This window comes from Pseudopodoces humilis, chromosome 1, assembly GCF_049639895.1.
Source record: "Pseudopodoces humilis isolate 2021_Gansu_Grassland_sample_001 chromosome 1, ASM4963989v1, whole genome shotgun sequence".
Taxonomy (NCBI): Eukaryota; Metazoa; Chordata; class Aves; order Passeriformes; family Paridae; genus Pseudopodoces; species Pseudopodoces humilis.
The window spans coordinates 37,122,141-37,141,456 of NC_142200.1; the positions used below are offsets into that span (position 1 = coordinate 37,122,141).

Below are 19,316 nucleotides of genomic sequence, written 5' to 3' on the forward strand. Positions count from 1 at the left end.
GCTGCTGTTCTGAGCAGTCCTCAGTCTGGGCTCCCAGATAGTCCTTACCTGTGACTATTTGCAAAGGCATAGAACACAATAAGAAAATTTCTCTGTTGCTTTTCCTACTCAGAAACAGCACTAATGTATTGGTCTGAAAAGAAGACAAGCATAAAATTGATCTCCTAACAGACCAGCTTACATGTATTGGGATAAATATTTCCTTAATCCTGTGCCTGAAGTTGGAACATAAAAGACTATCACTCTTCCTTTTCCTCATTTATATTACTATCCTTCTCTTAGTAATCTTCAGCATTTTCATGTTTTGTTTAGTGTTCTCAACCTCCTTTAACTCAAATCACCTTTGGGATGAAATTTCAATACAGCATTTAAACAGAGCTACAGTTCCTGGGTTCATCCAATCCCCCAGCTGTCTTAACCCAGGAAGAAAGCAGTGTTGCATAAGGATTACTTTCTCTGTAGGACTTCAGGGTATCTTTTCTTGCTAGGAGCTGTTCTGAAGTGAAAGACTTGAAATAGTATTTAAGTGGTTTATTTACAGCAAAAAGCATTTGCATTTGTAATGCTGCCTGAGTATGACTGAAGATCTGTTTATTTCTGCTGGTCTTCCCTGCTGCTGCTGGTGAGGTGCCCTGGCACTGTGTCCAGGGCAAGTGTTCTACTAAACTGTGTTCAGTCATATATCCTGCCTTGGGTTTGACACCCAGTGCCTCTTCCAAGGCACAGCTGTTTCTTGGTTTTAAAAAACAATCAGCTTATGTTTAGGCACTGTTCTCTCCTTCCCATAATCTTCTATAACTGCAGTGTGAGCTTATTTTTTAGTAAGGTAAGAGTATTAAACCAAAGTGGTATTTATTTCAACCACACTACTCACTTGACTCAGGAGGTAAATGGATTTTTACGTAACCAGTGAGTGTGTGTGGTGAAGCCACACATGGCAAAAGACTAAGCTGTACCATGCATGCCTGCTGTACCAGACTTAATCTTGCAGGAGCATGTTTCTTCACCTTTAAATTTATTTATTATTTAGTAAATTTATTTATTTCCCAAACATATCTGTGTGCAGGGACAGCTAATAGAATGTGATTTTTCTACACTTGCCTGGAAATGGCTTGGGTGAATTGTGGGTTGTCCTTGTCACTAGGGGGCCTCCTGCTGAGCTAAACCAGAGGAAAATAACTCAGAACTGAGAAGGCACAAGCTTCAGGGTCAAACTACCTCAGAGAATATACCCTTTTGGTTAAATATGGATGCATGGTACACATAACTCTTGAGTGCAGCTGAGGTTTACCTTCTGCTGTAAAGCATGCTCACAGAACAGAGCCCTCATCCACTGCTTCATTGCCTAAAGCAACCATAGCTTTTTAAAGGGGAAAAAGCAGTCAACTCTATTGACTAACCCTATTCCTTGCAGTTTCTGTGAATTTATATGCATTTAACCATAAGTCACTCTTCAATGCTAGCTAATTTCTGCCTTAAAACAAGAGCTTTTTTATTCTTTTACTTCTGGTTGCTATTTGCTGTAGCTGAAAGTTCTTGTACTGAAATTCTACCCCTGTTTTTTCCAATGGATTTTCCCAGTAGTTCCAGCGATCTGGCTGATAACAAAAAAATAAGTATGGTCAACTTACATTCCCTCAACATACTGTTGTCTTCATTTACTTTTTTTTTTTTTTCCCAGTTTTAATTTTAGCCAGATTTGTTCTTAGTAGGGAGTCACAAGATTTAAGTAACCAAATGCCACCTGTTAAGCTGTAAGTAAAGAGTTTTAAAGCCCAATTAGATCTATAATCAGCCCTTGCTGACTCATCTGCTCCTGTGTAAAAACTGGTTAGAAGCAGAGATCAGTGTCTGGGCTCCAGGGATGTCACAGCTAAGCAAAGGAGCTTGGCAAAGCCCTTAGAGATAGCTGCAGGCACAAGGGCAGGGCCCATGAGGCTGAATTACACCAGTGCTACATGAAGCCACCAATTACTGCCAGTGTAGGCTTGCCACAGTGGTTCCAGAGACACATCATTTAGTAACCAAACAGTCCCACTAAATTGGCTTGCAGGATGAATTTGATCACCTCTCCAGCCTAAATTGCTGTAAGGGTTTTCTCTGGGTTACTGTAACTGAGAAATTCATTTAAAAAACAGCAAGCTACATAGCAAGACTTTTCCTGACTGCTGAACTTCAGTCCTCCCTGGAAGAGCAGGTCTCCCAACCCTGCTTTTCCTTCAAACAGGAAAAGCTACACTTAGCTACACATGCTGAGAGGAAGTGGCAGATGAGAGACACTCTGTTTATTGCATATTGCCAAGCTCTGAACTGTTTGCTTTTCTTTTTGGTGTGATCTCTTATAATCTTTTGCAGTATATGTCCCTTAAATGGACAAGCAAAAAAGTAAGATGCCACCACTCCCAGACCACTTCTGGATCCAAGTAAATTCTGAAGGAATAGCTAAACTGATTCCCCAAATACATCTTAACAAAATAATACCTCTACTGAACTGAAGTTCTTTGCTTTGACTTCATGCTGCTGCCAACTATGAGGAAAACTGAAGTTCAGTAATCCTAGATTTTATAGCTGAAACCTGGAACAGAGCAGAGGCAGAAAAAAATAGTAAAAAGGCAGTCACTAAACTTCAAGTCTCAGTTTAACATGCCTCTGACCTGTTGTGGTGGGCTGATCCAAATGATAGCTGAGCCCCTGCTGAGCCTCTTACTTACCCTGCCCCACAGAAAGAGGGGCAAGAGACTCAAAAGGGCAAAAGCTATGAAAATTTGTGGATTGCAATAGATGGGAGAAAATAGAAAGTGTGGAAGAAAAAAAAAAAAAGTGATGAAAAGGTAATCATTCCCTTATTTCTCCAGCAGACTGATGCCCAGACCAGCAACTGCCTTGGAAATATTCCCCCCTAATTATTGCTGAGCATAATGTCAAAGGGTGTTGATTTTCCCTTGGCCAGTTTGGATCAGTGGTCACACTGTGCTCCCTCTCAGCCCTTGCTCCCTGGGGGCAGGGCACCAAATGAGAAGCTGGAGAGGCCTTGTCAATGTGCTCATACAACTCAGCAAACATGCTGCTGTTATCACCTGCTTTGGTCACAGGCCTCCAACACAGCCCCATACCTGCTCCTACAAGAAAATTGACTTCATCCCAGCCCAATCCAGCATACCCAGCAAGCTGCAGGCAGTTTTATAGTGAAATTGCAGCTCTCAGAATTGTAGATCTTGTAGAACAGCTCAGTGCTATTCCATATGTTACACTTAAGGTGTAAAGAAAGTTAGAATCATAAGAAGGCTTGGGTTGGAAAGGATTTAAAGATCACCTAGCTCAAATTCCCAGACAGGGGTAGGGAAACCTTCCACTTGACCAGGTTGCTGGGATCACAACCAGCCTGGCCTTAAGCACTTTGAGGGATCAAACATCCACAGCTTCTCTGGGCAACCTGTTCCAGTGCCTCACCACCCTCACGGTGAAGAATTTTTTCCATTAAACACATCTTATTTAAAGTAGCCCAGAGCTATCCTTCTAAAACATTTCAATGTTAAAACAAGTAAACTTTTTAAAATATGTATCTCCTATCTTCATTGTTGGCTGAAACTGACCTCAATAAAACAAGCCTGTTTTAGCTCATCTTAAGTACGTACACACACAGGATGTAAAGTTTTGGTCATTTATTTGGTTACGTCTGAATCCTTAAAAGAACATGGTTAAGGCGAGAGATAAGCATATTAGTTACAATTCATATAACAAGTAAAAAGATTTGAGTATCTGTACACTACTTTAATTAATGCTTACTGACTGATGCCTTGAGCTATATTCAGCTAGGTGGCATTTTTGTGTAAACAGTATTTACTAGAACAAAAAATTAACTAGTACTAGCCTTACTTCTAATACGCTATTTCAAATCTACTCTTGCAAACAAAAAGCAGTAAAAATACTCATTTTTCTTAGACATACAAAGCACAGCATTGTCCTGGGTAACAACATGTAGCTTTGCAAGTGATACCTGGTTCCTTTAGTTGCAATGGCTTAGAGTAGTAAGCTAAATAAAAGACCTACGAAAAGAAGTCATAACAATTGGAATTTCACATTTGTCAAGCATGTAAGGCTGCAAGTTTTACAGTGTGTGAATACACGAGATATGTTGAACGGTGACATTCCCAGCCATTATAGATGCAAATGCTTGATGCAGCATATCTTCTCTCAGCCTCCAGAAAGGCTCATGTGCAGAAGAAAGAGATCACTGAGTATAATAGCCCAAGTTTAGTGGAATCATCATCATATATATATACACACACATCCATGGTGCAAGTTTAGACTTCAGGAACAGAGTGATCCATCAGGCTCTTCATGATGCTAGTTGCCATCCTAAGGAAAAGGAAAAGGCATTCAAGTTAGTAAGACAACTACAGAAGACCACTCAAGCATGTGGTCGCAGTAGCTTTGTCATTGCCTGTAGTACAAACCAGGAGCTGGACTTTCACTCCACTATTTTTGACAAGTTGCTATAGAGAGCTGCACCAAATTGCACCCCCAGATGAAAGAGAAGCCTACAGTACTCAACAGTTCTATTAGTACTTGAGCTGTGTTATTGGTACCTTTCGGGGTATGGACACGTGTGCAAGCAGAGTACAAGCACAAGGGAAGGAGAGCAGAGTGAAAGGTGGCTGTTAGACTGAAAACTGCCTTGTAGAAAGAGGATACCAAGCCAACGGGGTTAAATTAAAAAAAAAAAAAAAGGAAAAAAAGACTCAATTACACCTGAAGCATTATTAATGTCTAGCAACTTCAAAAATATTTTTGCAGGACAGGTTTAGTTGTCGAAAGCCATAATTGCCAACGGATTAGGAAGAAACCCAAAACTATCCTGCCAACAATCACTTTTGCACCACAGGAATTAGTTGCACTAGAAGCAACATTTTAGTTACAAGGTAACAAATACATGTAGTATCCAGTTCTCAGAAATTCAGACTTAGTCAAAAGAAGTTTAGAAACGTTTTCTTCCAGAGAGGAAAAGGTAAAGGATCATCACAAACATAGAATAAGTTAAAAACAGTACCAACACACACCAATTTGACCAAAACATCAGATTAAACCAGTTTTCAGGCACCCACATCCCTTCTCCAAGCTTCAAGTAAAATTTTTAATTAGGTCTTATTGTGAGTACACAGTCCACGTGATTATAATTAACACTGCATCTGCTTTGTGTTACCTACCTCTTTATTATATAGTCATAGATACTGGAAGGCATGACAGTGATGGTCACTACATTTCCAGCTGTTGCCAAGATGTCCGCAACCTGCGAGTCCTGTTAGTAAATAAGAAGTCACATGAGCAATGCAACTCAAGCTGACTAAGAAAGCAGCTCAAGAGCTTTTTCTAGATACATTTCAAGTCTCTTTGAGACCCTCCCAACTCCTTGTTTGGAGCACTCAACCTTCAGGGCAAATCCCTGAAAGTGCAATGCCACTCTACAGATGTTCAGTTATGAGCATCTTGCATGAACTGATTAGAGAAGGGACACAGATGTCATACACAATTCCTGCTAAAATTTGATGGTTGGAAGGAGGAAGCTTACCCTTTGTTTGGCAGCAGGGTTGGACTACAGATAAAAACAAAGGACTAGCCTTGCCAGGTAGAAGCAAAGATGAGAATGAGATGCCCTAATAACCAACACAAAACTGCATAGAAGCCCAAAACATCTGTGTCTCTCCAGTCAAGTTACATAATGACTGAAGTTATTTGACAAACACTAAACAGTATATTACAACCTTTTCCCTCTCTCCAAAACACACTACACAAACAAAAAAAGCTCACAGCTATCCACACCCCCCACATAGTAGTTATTTTACCTTCAACCCAATTACATTCTGGCCATTAATTTCACAGATGTTGTGCTCTGTCAGAAGTCCATTTCTTGCAGCGGAACTGTCTTTCACTATTGAGGTAATTTTTCCATTCTTGAATATGAAACCAACATGTCCTGTGCTGTCCTTATGCATGGTAATAATTCGTTCAAAAGGTCTAAAAAGAATTTAAAATACAAAGCAATGTCTTCAGTCTACTAAACCACAGAAAAAAAGCACATGCTATTTTAGCATATTTAGCTTATAAAAAGTAATTGTACTCTAAGGGACCCATATATTTTCTATAATGAAAAGTTGTTGCATTTAACTTCATTATTGTTGTATTAAAATGTACTTATTTATAAACCTTACATGTTTTCCCTGTTCTACAGATATTTCAATATTTGGATTAATACAAAAATCCCATACAACATCCACCCACCACCCCAACCAACCAAAGTTCCACGAAACATTAAGTTCTCTACAAACATTATAAGGTTGATAAAATAGCACAGGCAGTTTAAGCAACTGTAGGTAGACCACAGGATTCTGAGAGTACAAAGCTCCCCCAACAACATTTCTACTGCTTTGGGGACAATAAACCTTTAAATTGTCTTAAAAAGGCAGCAGATATAGGAAGGGGGTGGCATGTTGGGCACAGAAGCGGTAGACAGAACAGGGAATCTACTGCCACAGTATTTTAATTCAGTGCTTGAAGTAACTGCCCTGATCAAAGCAGCTGCCTTCTACTGAGTCAGGCTTGCTTCTTAAGCAGAAAGGAACATGGAAAAAGCTTTGAGGCATATACTTAGTCACATGAAGTATCATCTGTCTTCTTGCAGCCTACAGGCCTTAAGCTGAATCTGACCTGTTGTTACTACATACAATTAGCTACAAGATCATTATTTTAAAAACATATTGGGTCATCAAGTGTGCTTTTAGTAAAACTGGCATTAATTCCTATGCAGGCAACAGAGTTCACAAGAAAAGCTATCATGCTACATAAAATGCAAATGTATTAATTAATACAGCAAACATTTTGTTACTGTCTTTTATTGTTGACTTTCACTTATACTAAATGAAAAAAAAATTTAATTGAAAAAAAAGGACAGAACTCTTCAATTCAGAGTTTAAATTTAACTTGTGCCATCTCTCACTCACTAGTTTATCTTGGAAAAATGTTACGCCGCATCATGACCAGGAAGTTTACAAACTAGGAACCATTTTGATTGCTCCCCACAAAAGGGAACATTTATGAAGATCTTTATTACTGAAGTACATGGACAAACAGATTTTGTTAAACCTACTCAAGCAAGGGGAGACCCACACCCCTCAGAATTACTTAGAGATGGATAATGGCAAATCCTTTTCTGCAGTTGGCTTTACCTGTCCCGAATGATCATTGAAATCCTTTCTGCAGGAGCCTGTTTCAGGACTTTATGTGCTTTATCAGAACTCCATCCTGCACAGTTTTCACCATTGATCTGCAGAACTTGGTCCCCAAACCGCAGACCAGCAAGGGATGCTGGAGAGTTTGCCTGAACTAACTGGACAAATATACCCTGCAAAAGGGAAAAAAAAAAAGGGAAGGGAGGAGAAGGGGAAGTTCTTGCTTAAAGATGAGGACCAGTCACAGAACACATAGCCCCTGAAGTTTTCCATTCTACATAATATCAGCCAAACAGACAAGACAGAAGGACTTGCTAATTATCTCTTCTTAAGGGGCACTTTTGAAATTTCAGTCTGTTTCCAGATGTATTTAGAAGTCTGACAGATAATTAATGCTAGAACAAAGTTCAAAAACAAGCAGATCTGTATAGATCACTAAACATTAAAAATAAAAAAAAAACCCGTAAGCACAACATTAAAGTCTTAAGCAAAGGGGTAAATACTTGTCTGTTTTAACTGGTGTTACAAAACTATTTCTAGTCAAAGTACCCCTAAAAACAAAGTAAAGCATATTAAAGAAAATTATAAATAATACCTTTGGGAGTGAGGGATGTTAAACCAACATCACACCATGCTACTCTAAGAAAACTCCATTTTCTGCATTAGAAGAGCTAAAGGAAAGTATTTTCACCCTATATGCTACCTTCAGTACAGTTTTTTTTAAAAAACATTTTTAAAAAACAGATTAAATGGCTTAAATAGTTTAAGCACCTTTAAAAAAAAAGGAGATACTTCTAAGCTGTGGGCAGTATTCTGCATACTGCTGAACATTAAGTACTGCCCAGTGTTTCCACAAAGGTAAAGACAAGACGTCCTGAACTGATAAAAAGTATCACAGCAACCATGCAAGGACAAGTTCAAACTCTAAACTGAAACAAAAAATATTGTTGGTATTTTTCAAGTCTTATAAAACACATGGCATTAAACTGTGTCTGTAAATTCAGATCCTAGTCCAGAGAGCCAGAAATCTAGTTACAAGTCTAATGAGGATTTTAAAATCCTGGTAACAGATAAGAAACCATTATACAGAAGACTATTTTGTGACCACATACTAACTTCACTATACTTTAGTATATAGTCCAGCAGTAAAATCTCTAGAGGAAAAAGCAACTTCTACACTTACATTATCAACAGACTTCAGGCGAAGCCCAATTCTGCCATCTTGATCTTTACACAGAATTGCTTCACGGATGCCTTGCTTAATTTCTGCTCTGCGAATTCCAATATCATTTCCAGTCACTGGAGCTACCATGTAATTAGCAGAAGGTCGTGTTACCAGTTGCTGATTAAAACAAAACAGCCAGACAACTTAGTTTCAACTTTTAAGTATAGCTATATGTCAGTTTGCATGAAGTTATATTTAAAAAAAACAACACACAAAATAAGCCACAACAACAGGTCTCCCCCACCAAATCCCAACATTGAAAATGGACTGCTGAGTTTCAGAACAGACTAAAATAGACACTGCTACTTAAATAATTCACCTCTCAGTCAACTATGGTACTTAAGGCAAATAATAGTCTGTTCTCTAGAATGCTAGATACACATGTAGTCATTACACTTTTGTTTTCTAGAATATGCTTGACTGGTACCTACACCCTGTGGCTGAGCAGCTGCTGCCACTGCTAAGTTTCTCTGCACCTCTTCCTCATTGAGACTCAGGCCCATATACTGAGAAAGTTCTGGATACAATCTGGGGTATAAGCCTACAGGAGAACAACAAAACAAAAATCAATACAACTGTTGGTTTAAAAAAAAAGATCCATTAACTGCTTTTACATGCACAATTACTTTAACAAATCTTGTGCTGTTGTAATTATTTAACTGGTAAGTTATGACAGACAAAAGACCCACTTGAATCAGAATTATTATTCGGGCCTGGTTTAGAAGAGGAACCAGACAAGCAGCACTTCTGAGATAAAGAACTTAGAGAGAACTTTCAGTTTCAGTTACTCTATTCACAATTTACAACACAAACAAGACACATGGTGACAGTTCCAAAACCAACCATGCGCTGCCTTCCAGAAGGACATTCCCTTAAGCTCTAGAATTTTTGGGCAGTTAGTGAAGAACTCCTCCCCAACCCCAAACCAGGTGTGCTGAAGAACCCATACAGAGACCTTCTACCAAGCTCAAAACAGCACTCACAAGAGGCATTCAAACCAAGGATATTCCAAATCCAAGACATGGTAAGGTTTCTGCAGAAGCCTCCTGGTTCTAAGGTTCACACTACAGTCTGCTTTGAGTCTTCATGAGAAAGTGGCTGTCATTTTCTCACAGCTTCAAACTGAAGGAGCTTTATAAATGCCTCTCACCAAGACAAAACACACACAGCCTTTAAAATATCTCTCCACACCCAAGCAGAAGGAGGCACAAGGAATGGAAGGAAAGGAAGTTGAACTCACAGACTTGTCAGACCTTGAGCTGAACAACTCTGGAAATAAACTTGATCTTACTCTTGACATTCCACAAATCATTAATTGGTGCCATTTAACAAGTGCCAGTTATGAGCTCTTAAGAGTCCCTCTGACATTTTGAGTAAATGAGTGGGGACAGAAAAGGCTGCTTGGAGAGAGAGGCAGTGAAAAGAAGGGCTTAGGAAGCAACCAGACTTCCCAGTACACAAGGCTTAGGTTTCTAGTGTTCATTTATGGGTATAAACGAATAAAATCAGCTTATGTAAGAATCCATGTCTGACCAGCAACGGAAAGTAACTTTTCTGGGAAGGAACAAAGGTCATTGCAAGGCAAATGCCAGTATAAACAAGAGATTTTTCTGCTCTTTAATACACTGCTTTGTATGAGAGCTGTCTGACCATATTTCTGGACTAATCTACTAGCTTACACCTTCATCAATAATTTTGATTAATAGATTTTCTATTTTTGCTTGCTTTTTCAAGCCCCTGGGATTATACACAACACAGCACAAGATTTCTGCAGGTGTTTTTCTGTTTTGTTCTTTACTAAAGATCACAACACAGGATGCATCTTTACTGGCTGAATTACATTCTCATTTAAAATAGAGAATGCTCAGAATAATGGAACACATAGCAGAACACAGAAACTCTCGATGTTGTATAGTCTTGTGTTTCTGTCAGGACAGAAGCATTTCCAGGGGATCTGGCACATCCTATAGATGATGTAAGGCTTTCTCTAATTTGGGATATACTGAATGATTAATCACTCTTCAGCCACAGAATTCCAGAGCAATTCATATACAAACTGATGTCAAAATTAAGTTTTGGATCCTGCTGGCCAAATACATGCAGGAAAATTCAAACTATGGACAGTAGTAAAAATGCTACCAAGACTGCTGAAGCAAACTAAAGTCTGATCTCGTGGGGTTAGGCCAGATAAGTACCTACTCCAGATCTACCAGAGGCAACCATGGTGAGCTATGCAAACATCTGCCTTAAAGTCATCCTAGACACAGAAGCACACAGAGGAGAACTGGAGACAAAGTTCCATCCACCAACACTTAATATCTGATTGACCAGCATTCCTGACCACCATTCCAGCACTGCTGCTGGTCCTGCTAGTTAGAGGCTTTAGGCCTTTTAGACCAAGAGTAATTGACTGTAGCTGAGCTCTAACCTCAAACATACCTGTGCACCTCTGTGGATGTACATGTGCTTGGGAGAAAAGGAGAAAGTACAAGAATACATCATTCAGCTTTAGATCTGACGGATTTTCCACCACACATTTGATTCCAAAATCTGCTGGAAGCTTTATGTTGATTGCACAAGATTAATTGCCAGCTTCCTGGGCACTTCTCTTGTTGACAGAGATTTGTCTTTGTCCCAGAGCAAACTCACATGTAAAGACTGACTCACACTGTCCTCTAAAGCTTGCAAATACATACGTGACAAATAACGACAACTAAGCATCTGAGGTTTGAGCTAATCAGAGTCCAAAGGCACAAACATCAAATCTTCTTACGCCAGGCTCACTTGAAAAGGTTGCAGAAAGAGAAGGGTGACTGCTTGCCACAACTTCCTTTTATAAGCAAACACTGTTTTTTGACTCCTATAGCACCTCACCAAGGAGGGTGTTGGCATTTCCAAAATGGAAATGTAAACAAGGTAACATTTATTACCCTTTGTAAATAGGGTAACATATTTATAGCTATTTTTGACTGTACTGTTAACTTTAGGATTTCATAACTGCTTTCTACAACATTAGGATACTATGCAGTACATGAGCTTACCTCCATCACAAGGAATTGGAGCAGAAGCTTCAGACAAGATTGCTGGATTAGCTGGATTTGAAGAAAAGGCAGTCTGAGCCTAAAAGCAAAGAAACTCACATATGTTATCTTGAATAATAAAAAAAAATCTTTATTATGCAGGCAAAAGACTCAGTATTTTCTTCCTTCTTGCACATGCTAATTACTATCCATCTTGAAGTAATGAAATCAAGCTTTTTATGTGAAATAAATAGCTTCAATACAACACACTGTAATAGTATCAAAACTATTTTGGCACATCAACTCACATCTTCCCCAAAAACAAAGCTACAGTGATAATGCAGAAAGGCTTTCCTGTCAACCTGCTCTGTTTACGTCATCAAGCAAGTTAAAAAGCCTTAAAGGAAACATTACCTTTGTCCAACAAAGCTTATAACTAAGTTTTAAGGTACAACCTTTAGCAGAGTGCTTTGCAATTACTGATTTCAGCTGGATAGCAGCAGTTTTACTCCTTCACACTGTTTACAGACATAGTTAGATCCATAGTTCTTTTCAGGTGTCAAGTTCCACACAATCCAGTGCTACTATCATATCTTCTGAAAGAAGCAGACCTTCCAAGATGATTCTTCTACTGCACTTGCCACTACGGTGAACACATTAAGCTTTATTTCTGTATTGCTGACTGGCTTACTTTATTATGTTCTCTTATATTTGTGAGTCAGTTTCCTTCCTTCTCAATACCTCAGCTCTATTTTTTGGCCTTGTGTGTTCATGACCAGTGAAAAATACAGCCTTAGAGAGGCCTCTTAAGCATGATGGAAATAGCTATCCCAGTAACTTTCCTGAGGTTGAATGTCAAAGGTAGTGGGCAGGGGGAGGAAGTACTCAATGCATAGTGAAACATTATGCTGAACAGGACACATAAATTTTCTAACACAACATGACAGTCAAATTACTTCATGATGTTAAGGAAACACCTAAAAATAGAAGATTTCTCAATCCTGTACACTCCAGGAAGTTGTCTTTAAAAAAAGGTTTCACAGCAAGAATGACTCATTATTTAGCAATATCACATGTATTTAGAAGCACAGGCTCCAACTCAAATGATGGACAAAAAGAGCAGGTTAGAATAATATTTAATGTAACAAGCTACATTTGTTACTGTTTGTTTCAGCCAACAGTCATTTGAATCTTACTCACTCATTGCAGATGTCTTTCAGCACTCTGCCCCCTTTTCTCCTAAGAATGCTCTCAGACTTATTTAAAGAGACAGCATTTTTGAATGCATTTTTTTGAGAGAAGGAAATAATTTAGCCTTTGATGTCAGCAGGTCAAGGGAGATGATTCTGCCTCTCTACTCAGCCCTTGTGAGACCCCACCTGGAGTGCTGTGTCCAGCACTAGGATCTCCAGCATGGGAAAGACATGAACCTGGTGGAGCAGGTCCCTATGATCACAGAAGCAATCAGAAGATGGAACACTTTTTTGAGAAAAGACAGAGTAGTCTTGAGAAGAGAAGGCTCTGGGGAGACCATAGAGCAGCCTTCCAATCCTAAAGGGGGCTTACAAGAAAGATAGTGACAGACCTTCTAGCAGGGCCTGTTGTGATAGGACAAAGGGTAAATGTTTCAAACTAAGAGAAGGTTAGATTTAGACCAGATATGAGAAAGAAGTTTTTTGAAATGAGGGTGGTGAAGCACTGGAAAAAGTTGTCCAGAGAGCTGCTAGATGTCCCATCCTCGAAGACATTCGAGGTCAGGTTAGACAAGGCTCCAAGCAAAGTGATGGAGTTGAATATGTTGTGCTTGTTACAGAGGACTTTTACCAAAACTATTCAGTAATTCTGTGAAAATGATCAGTGAAAATGGAATGGCTTGCAGATTACATTTATGACAATTTTCAACTGTAATATATAAACTCTAGCACTTGTCAATAAAAGGCCAAAGGAGCATGTTCTTAGCTCCAGGCTACTAAATTTTTAGTTCAGCATTACCAGACTGTAGATAAAGGACTGTGGTTACATAAGAAGAATGGAGTGGGTGGACACAACAAGGAGAAATCCCAACATAGCACCCACAACTTCAAAAGCTCCCCCCACACATACAAAAACAAATGAGACAAGGCACTGCACTTTGGGATAGCATAGGAGAGTTAAAAAGCCATTCTTGCAGCCTGCTTGATTGCTTCCCAGTGAAAACAGCAAGGACAGAAGTAGCAGACACCTTAAAATACACTGTAATTATAATTGTAATTGTAATACCTTGCTGTTGTTTAAATCAGGAAGGAATGCAGGTCAAGTACAGGAAAAGATAAAATGCTGAAGAAAGTAAGGAAACTCCCTATGAAATAAATCTACATCAAACCTCTCGTAGTTTTTAATCTATTTAAAGTGTTTTTCATTATTTTGTTTCAAAGATATTTTTAGTCCTTATCATGACTAATAATAAAACTACCAGTATTCTTACACATAAAGGGTTTTGCACAAAGGTGATAATCTTGGATATACTGTGAGAACTGGTCACTACCATGAAATAGCCATAGGACAAGTCTGATATGAGATGGCATTAAGTCAGCCAGTGCCTTTTTTTTTTTTCCTCTCTCAAATGACCACAAAAAAAATTCTGCTACAGATTTGGATGCTGGGAATGAGATGCAGCAGATTTATTAGTTTACTCATCAAGTCAGAGCTGAAGTATGTGAACAGACTGACTATATTCGTCTACTTAAGGCAATATATCTATACTTCAAAAAACCCAAACATATTAAAGACAAATGAACACAAATGAATATATAAAGCAAAACAAATATATGCAGGTGGTAAAATATGCATTAATCATACTAAATCAAGCTACAGAGTAAACAGGCTGTCTTTTCCCTTTCAGAGTGAGACGGTAAAACAAGTTCTCAACTACAATAAGTCTCCGCTTTTCTGGATTAAATATCACATATATTATGGTCATCAAAACTCATCTTTTTTAAAGTCCACCATACCTGAATAACTTTGTCCACCTTCAGATCCTCTAGGGAAGGATAGAGAGACATTTTGATGAAGACTTAATGGGTAGAGGGCAGACTGGGGAAAAAAATAGGAGAACAAAACCAACAGGATTAGCTTTCAGATATTTACTGAGTTTAACTCCTTAATTTTTTTAAAAAAAATTAATTAACCAGACTAAGTGCTAAAAAAGTGCTCTGTGACCTGCCAGTCAGCAGTAAAGATATCTAGCACAAGAAATGAATTCCATTAAGACTACCCATTTAATCTGCTATCAGTAGCAGCCTTTGGCTAATAGGCTTTATTTAATATACTTAGCACTATCGAAGTTTAGGTCTCAATGATGAGAAAACCTACACAGAGAAAAACATTTCACAGGAAGCAAAGAGAGACTTTAGGAGGCCAATATGCAATTTAAGAGAAAAAACCTAATCACCCTCCTCCCAACAGGGACAGTATTTTATACACAACTGCGGAACCTTCCACTCTGTTGTCCAAAACATTAAAAGGCTTTCAACACTTCTAATACTCCACTGACCTGCTGTCGGCTGGGATAGAGTTAATGTTCTTCCTCGTGCTGTGTTTTGGATTTAGGATGAGAATACTAATAACATACTAATTATTTTAGTTGCTGCTAAAAAGTGTTTATACTAAGTCAAGGGCTTTGCAGTTTCTCATGTCCTGCCAGTGAGAAGGCTGGAGAGGCACAAAGAGCTAGAAGGGGACAAAGCCAGGACAGCTGACCCAAACTGGACAAAGGGATGCCATGTGACATCACGCTCAGTATATAAACTGGGGGGAAAGCTGGCCAAAGGCATGGGCACTGGTCAGCAAGTGGTGAGCAGTGGCAATGTGCATCACTCATTTTATATATTCCACCTCTTTTAATATTTTTCTTTTCTTCCTTTTCTGTCACATTAACCTATCTAATTACATCAACCCATGACTTCTCACTTTACACTTCTGATTCTCTCCCCCTGTCTTGCTGGGGAAGGGGAAACCAGCAAGCAATTTTGTTGCACTCAATTGTCAGCTGGGGTTAAATCATGAGATCCAGCAAGAAGCCACTAGAAAGAACTGGCTTCCCATGCCCATTTGCAACACATTAATTGCAGCAAGAGACCTGTATAAACTAGGAAGATTCAGTCAGTGGTGAGTTTCAAAACACAAAGATTCCAGGCTGGCTCTCATGTGATGTTCAGAGAGCCCTGTGAAAACTTATCAGGAAGTAATATGAAAAAAATGGGGAAAAAAAATCCTAAACAAAACAGAACAAACCACAACCCACTTCACATGATATTCTAAGGCATCATGCTGACATACAGCTCTGCTAGAACCAGTTACCTGAGGTTTCAGGAAATCCCATTTTTCCAGAGCTCCTTCACTCATGCTCTCACTGAGATCAGCTGAACTTTTGAAACCCACAATAAAACATTTCATATCAGTGTATAGGAACATTGTAGTGAGAGGGATGGAGAGGGACATAACCAGAAGACAACAAAATTGGATACAGTTTTGATATGGAGAACACAGTTAATACAGAAGTTTTATCAAAGGTTTTTGGTTTGGGGATTCATTTTCGCATCCAAAGAAAATACATTCTAATTAATGCAGCAATTTAGCAAACATTTCAGACTATAAGTGACCACTGCATAAATCCTTGAGTTATTGCTTCTTTACGTGCAGAAATGAAGTCCACTTCTAAATGAACACCACACGCACAGATGCCTAATGTGATACTGCAGTAACACAATGGACATCTCTTCATATTACACTGAATTCATCAACAGCTATTATGCTTGTTCAGCAGTGCCCAACAGCTTTAGTATCATGTCAAACTGCAATTAAAAATTAAAAAAAGCATGTCCTAAATGTGACAAAGATCTAAACCGTGAACATGTGGTCTGTTTTATTACAATAATTAATTGCCACTGACTTTTTTGATTAATTGTTGCAATTCCACCAAACAGTTAAAGCCTGGAAACTATAAATTAAAACGCACATTTAAGGCCATTTTGAAGTTCTGTTTTAATTCAGAATTGACCTGAAACATTGAAATGCTTATGCCCATCAAAATGGGTAATAGCAAATGTAAGCCAAAGCCCCTGGTCAGATAAGCGGTTCCTGGATGCTCCATTCTGCTGCTCACACCACTCAAGGCACGCACAGCATCGGACTCGGCATCTCCTTCTGTGCTAAAGCTGTCCTGGGAGATCCAGGTGCTGGTCCCAGCACTGGCACATATTCAAAGTCAGCACACCCCTGGCAGCAGGCAGGAAAAGAGGGCAGGCCAAGGACAGTGTGTTCCCAAAGGAGTCACCCCATGGCAGGACGACGAGGGGCAAAACAGCAGCACTTTGCAGGCGGTGATCTCTGGCGTCCATAGAGCTGCAGAGCACAGGACAGGGAGTGCCAGGTCCCCTGCCCCAGTGACCAACTTCCATGCAACACCCTGGCCAGGTTTGTTTCTCCCCCACAGACCAGTCTCTGGAGGAAGTCACTGGGTTACGTTTGTTACAGACAGGCAACCTTAACCTTCTGCTAGTTTATAAAGAGGAGCACAGTGCTTTCTGTAGACAAGCATTAGCAAAGCTAAACATATTCTAGTGTTCAGATTACATAAGACAACATTCCAGAAGTCTGTCCTGCCCCTTGACAACCCCCTCAGCCTCCCCTCCCCAGCCAAGGGTTAACAAACCAAAGTGTTTGTCACCAAGGATCTGCTGAGCTGGCTCCTTTGTCATAAACTCACCAGTTCCTGATTTTGGTTTTACGACTAAATAGCCAGAGTAGCAGTCACCACTGAAACTGCATTGAGTGAACTCATAATTTTGAATATGGCAACACAAATACCCCATGTTAGATAATGTGAGAGTCACAATAATATTATATTTAGTTTAAAAAGGGATTTTTAAGTAACAATTGCCACTGTCAGGGAGCATCAGTAACTGCAGGAAGAACTTGCCCACGACTTCTTTGCAATGCTATTCACAGTACAAACATGAATTTCAGTTGGTGCTGTAACACCTTTAGGCACTAGGGAGTAGATGCTACAAAACGTGAGTCACTACAATCTCCTCTTTTCTCTTAAAAGTTTACACCAAATCAGAATCACCTTCCCAATCATTTCCATACTTCCATGTACTATGAGACCACCAAGTGCTTAGGGACTTAGAAATGAAAACAAAAGGAAGGGCAGTTAGCTGTAACTCAGCTGGCAAACCGCAAAACCTGGCAGTGAAGACCTCGCCCTCCCCTTCAGTACACTCGGCTGGAAAGTCTGACCACCCCTGCCTGCACGTCCCACTAAGGAGATCCTGATTGCCAAAGGGAAGTACCGGGCCACCGATGGGAGAAGTATGAAAGGCGTCACTCGTGACACCCTGAGCCTGCCAGCAGGAAGTCCTGAAGGTGGGAGCGATCCCGAACTGCTTTCGGTGGCGTGCCTGGGAGGAGACGGGCGTCCCGAAGCGTTCTTCAGCTCGGAAAGCATGAACGCAGCACAGGATGGCCCCGCTAAACCCCAATCTGGCCAGCCCATAGTGACTGCTGTCTTTGAAAGCCCCAGCAGCCAAAACCGTGGGAGGGGGAAAACAAAACAAAACAAAACCCGCTACCCTACGTGTCTTCCTCCTGTAGCCCAGTAGCTGTACTGAAAAAGTACAGCAGGCCACAATGCTGGCACCTGTACTGGAACACTGGCTCCCACTTCCAGAAATTAGAAGCTTATGAGCCCCAAAATTCATCTTTAAAGCAGATCGAGGACAACACTTCCCGAAGGTCAGGCTAAGACGTCACGAACCGAGGAACAGTTTCGTAAGACCCGTTCTCCACTAACAACTCAGTATTTCCCTTCTGATATATATCTAATTAGCCTGGGAGCAATTGCCCTCATTATGCGTTCAGCTCCGAAACCTGCTGCCTCCATTTCAGACCTGAAGCAGGGCTCGCCTGCCTGACAAGGCCCGTGGCACCGCCGCCGCAGCACCTTTCAGCCCGTCTCAAGCCAAGTTCATACAAATGCTCGGCCGGGCAGTGGAGCCCCGGCGCGGGGCCAGAAGACACTCCCAAACCCGAGAGCCGGGCACAGACCCTCACACAGGGGACACAGGGCCTTATCCAGGCGCTGCTTTCCCTGTCCGCGGGCGGAGGAGCCCCTCGAGCCGGCAGCTCCCCGAGCCCGGCTGAAGCCTTTCCCCCGGCCGGCTGCGGGGAGCGGCGGCCCCACAGGAGCACGGCACGGCTCCGCGGCCGGAGCGGGCACCAACACCGCCCTCGCAAGCGCCACAGAGGGGCCGCCTCGGCGCAGGCCGCCCCCTCCCCGCTCCGCCATGGCCGGCCCGCAGCCCCCCGCCCGCCCCCGAGGAGCGCACAAAGGGCCGCGGGGAGGGGACCCCGCCCGCCGGCCCTTCGCTTACCTCCGGCCCAGGGAGTTGTTGGTTGCCGTCCGTCGGGGCCCGCAGTACGGAGAGGAGAGGGGCGGCGGCAGCTGCTCTCCTGGATCCCGGCAGCGCCGCTATGAACGGAGCGGGGGCGGTGGCGGAACTGGCCCGGCCCCGCGCATGCTCCGGCGGCGGCGGGGAAGGGGCCGGGGCCGGGGTTGCCGCTGGTTCGGCCGGCGGCGGCTGTGGGGTGGTGGGGGACGAACGGGGTGACGGTGACCGCGCTCCCCTCCGGCCGCTTGTTTCACGTAGAATCTTGGAGTCTTCAAGGTTGGAAGAGATCTTCATCATCCAGTCCATCGGTCTACCTGGCACTACCGCTGTAACCGCTGAAGCACATCAGCCAGCACCAGGCGCCTCGTAACGCCTCCAGGGATGGGTGGCTCCACCACCTTCCTGGACAACCTAT

General features: G+C 41.4%; 1 protein-coding gene across 1 annotated transcript; it reads right to left on the reverse strand.

The window, feature by feature from the left end:
- Positions 1–3,647: 3,647 nt before the first annotated feature.
- Positions 3,648–19,033, reverse strand: SDCBP (syndecan binding protein). The gene is made up of 9 exons (XM_005517135.3): positions 18,884–19,033; positions 14,462–14,543; positions 11,493–11,571; positions 8,883–8,992; positions 8,410–8,568; positions 7,224–7,399; positions 5,844–6,015; positions 5,208–5,299; positions 3,648–4,359 (listed from the first exon to the last, which is right to left on the reverse strand). Exons 2-9 carry the CDS (start codon positions 14,510–14,512, stop codon positions 4,305–4,307), a joined length of 894 nt encoding a protein of 297 aa, XP_005517192.1. The 5' UTR covers positions 14,513–14,543; positions 18,884–19,033; the 3' UTR covers positions 3,648–4,304.
- Positions 19,034–19,316: the final 283 nt, after the last annotated feature.

Excerpts from the sequence above, each read along its gene's own strand:
- SDCBP (XM_005517135.3), bottom strand. The coding sequence starts at position 14,512 with ATGTCTCTCTATCCTTCCCTAGAGGATCTGAAGGTGGACAAAGTTATT. Across the intron at positions 8,993-11,492 it reads TCCAATTCCTTGTGATGGAG|GCTTATACCCCAGATTGTAT; the intron begins GTAAGCTCATGT and ends GTTCTCCTGTAG. Across the intron at positions 5,300-5,843 it reads AGAATGTAATTGGGTTGAAG|GACTCGCAGGTTGCGGACAT; the intron begins GTAAAATAACTA and ends ATTTACTAACAG.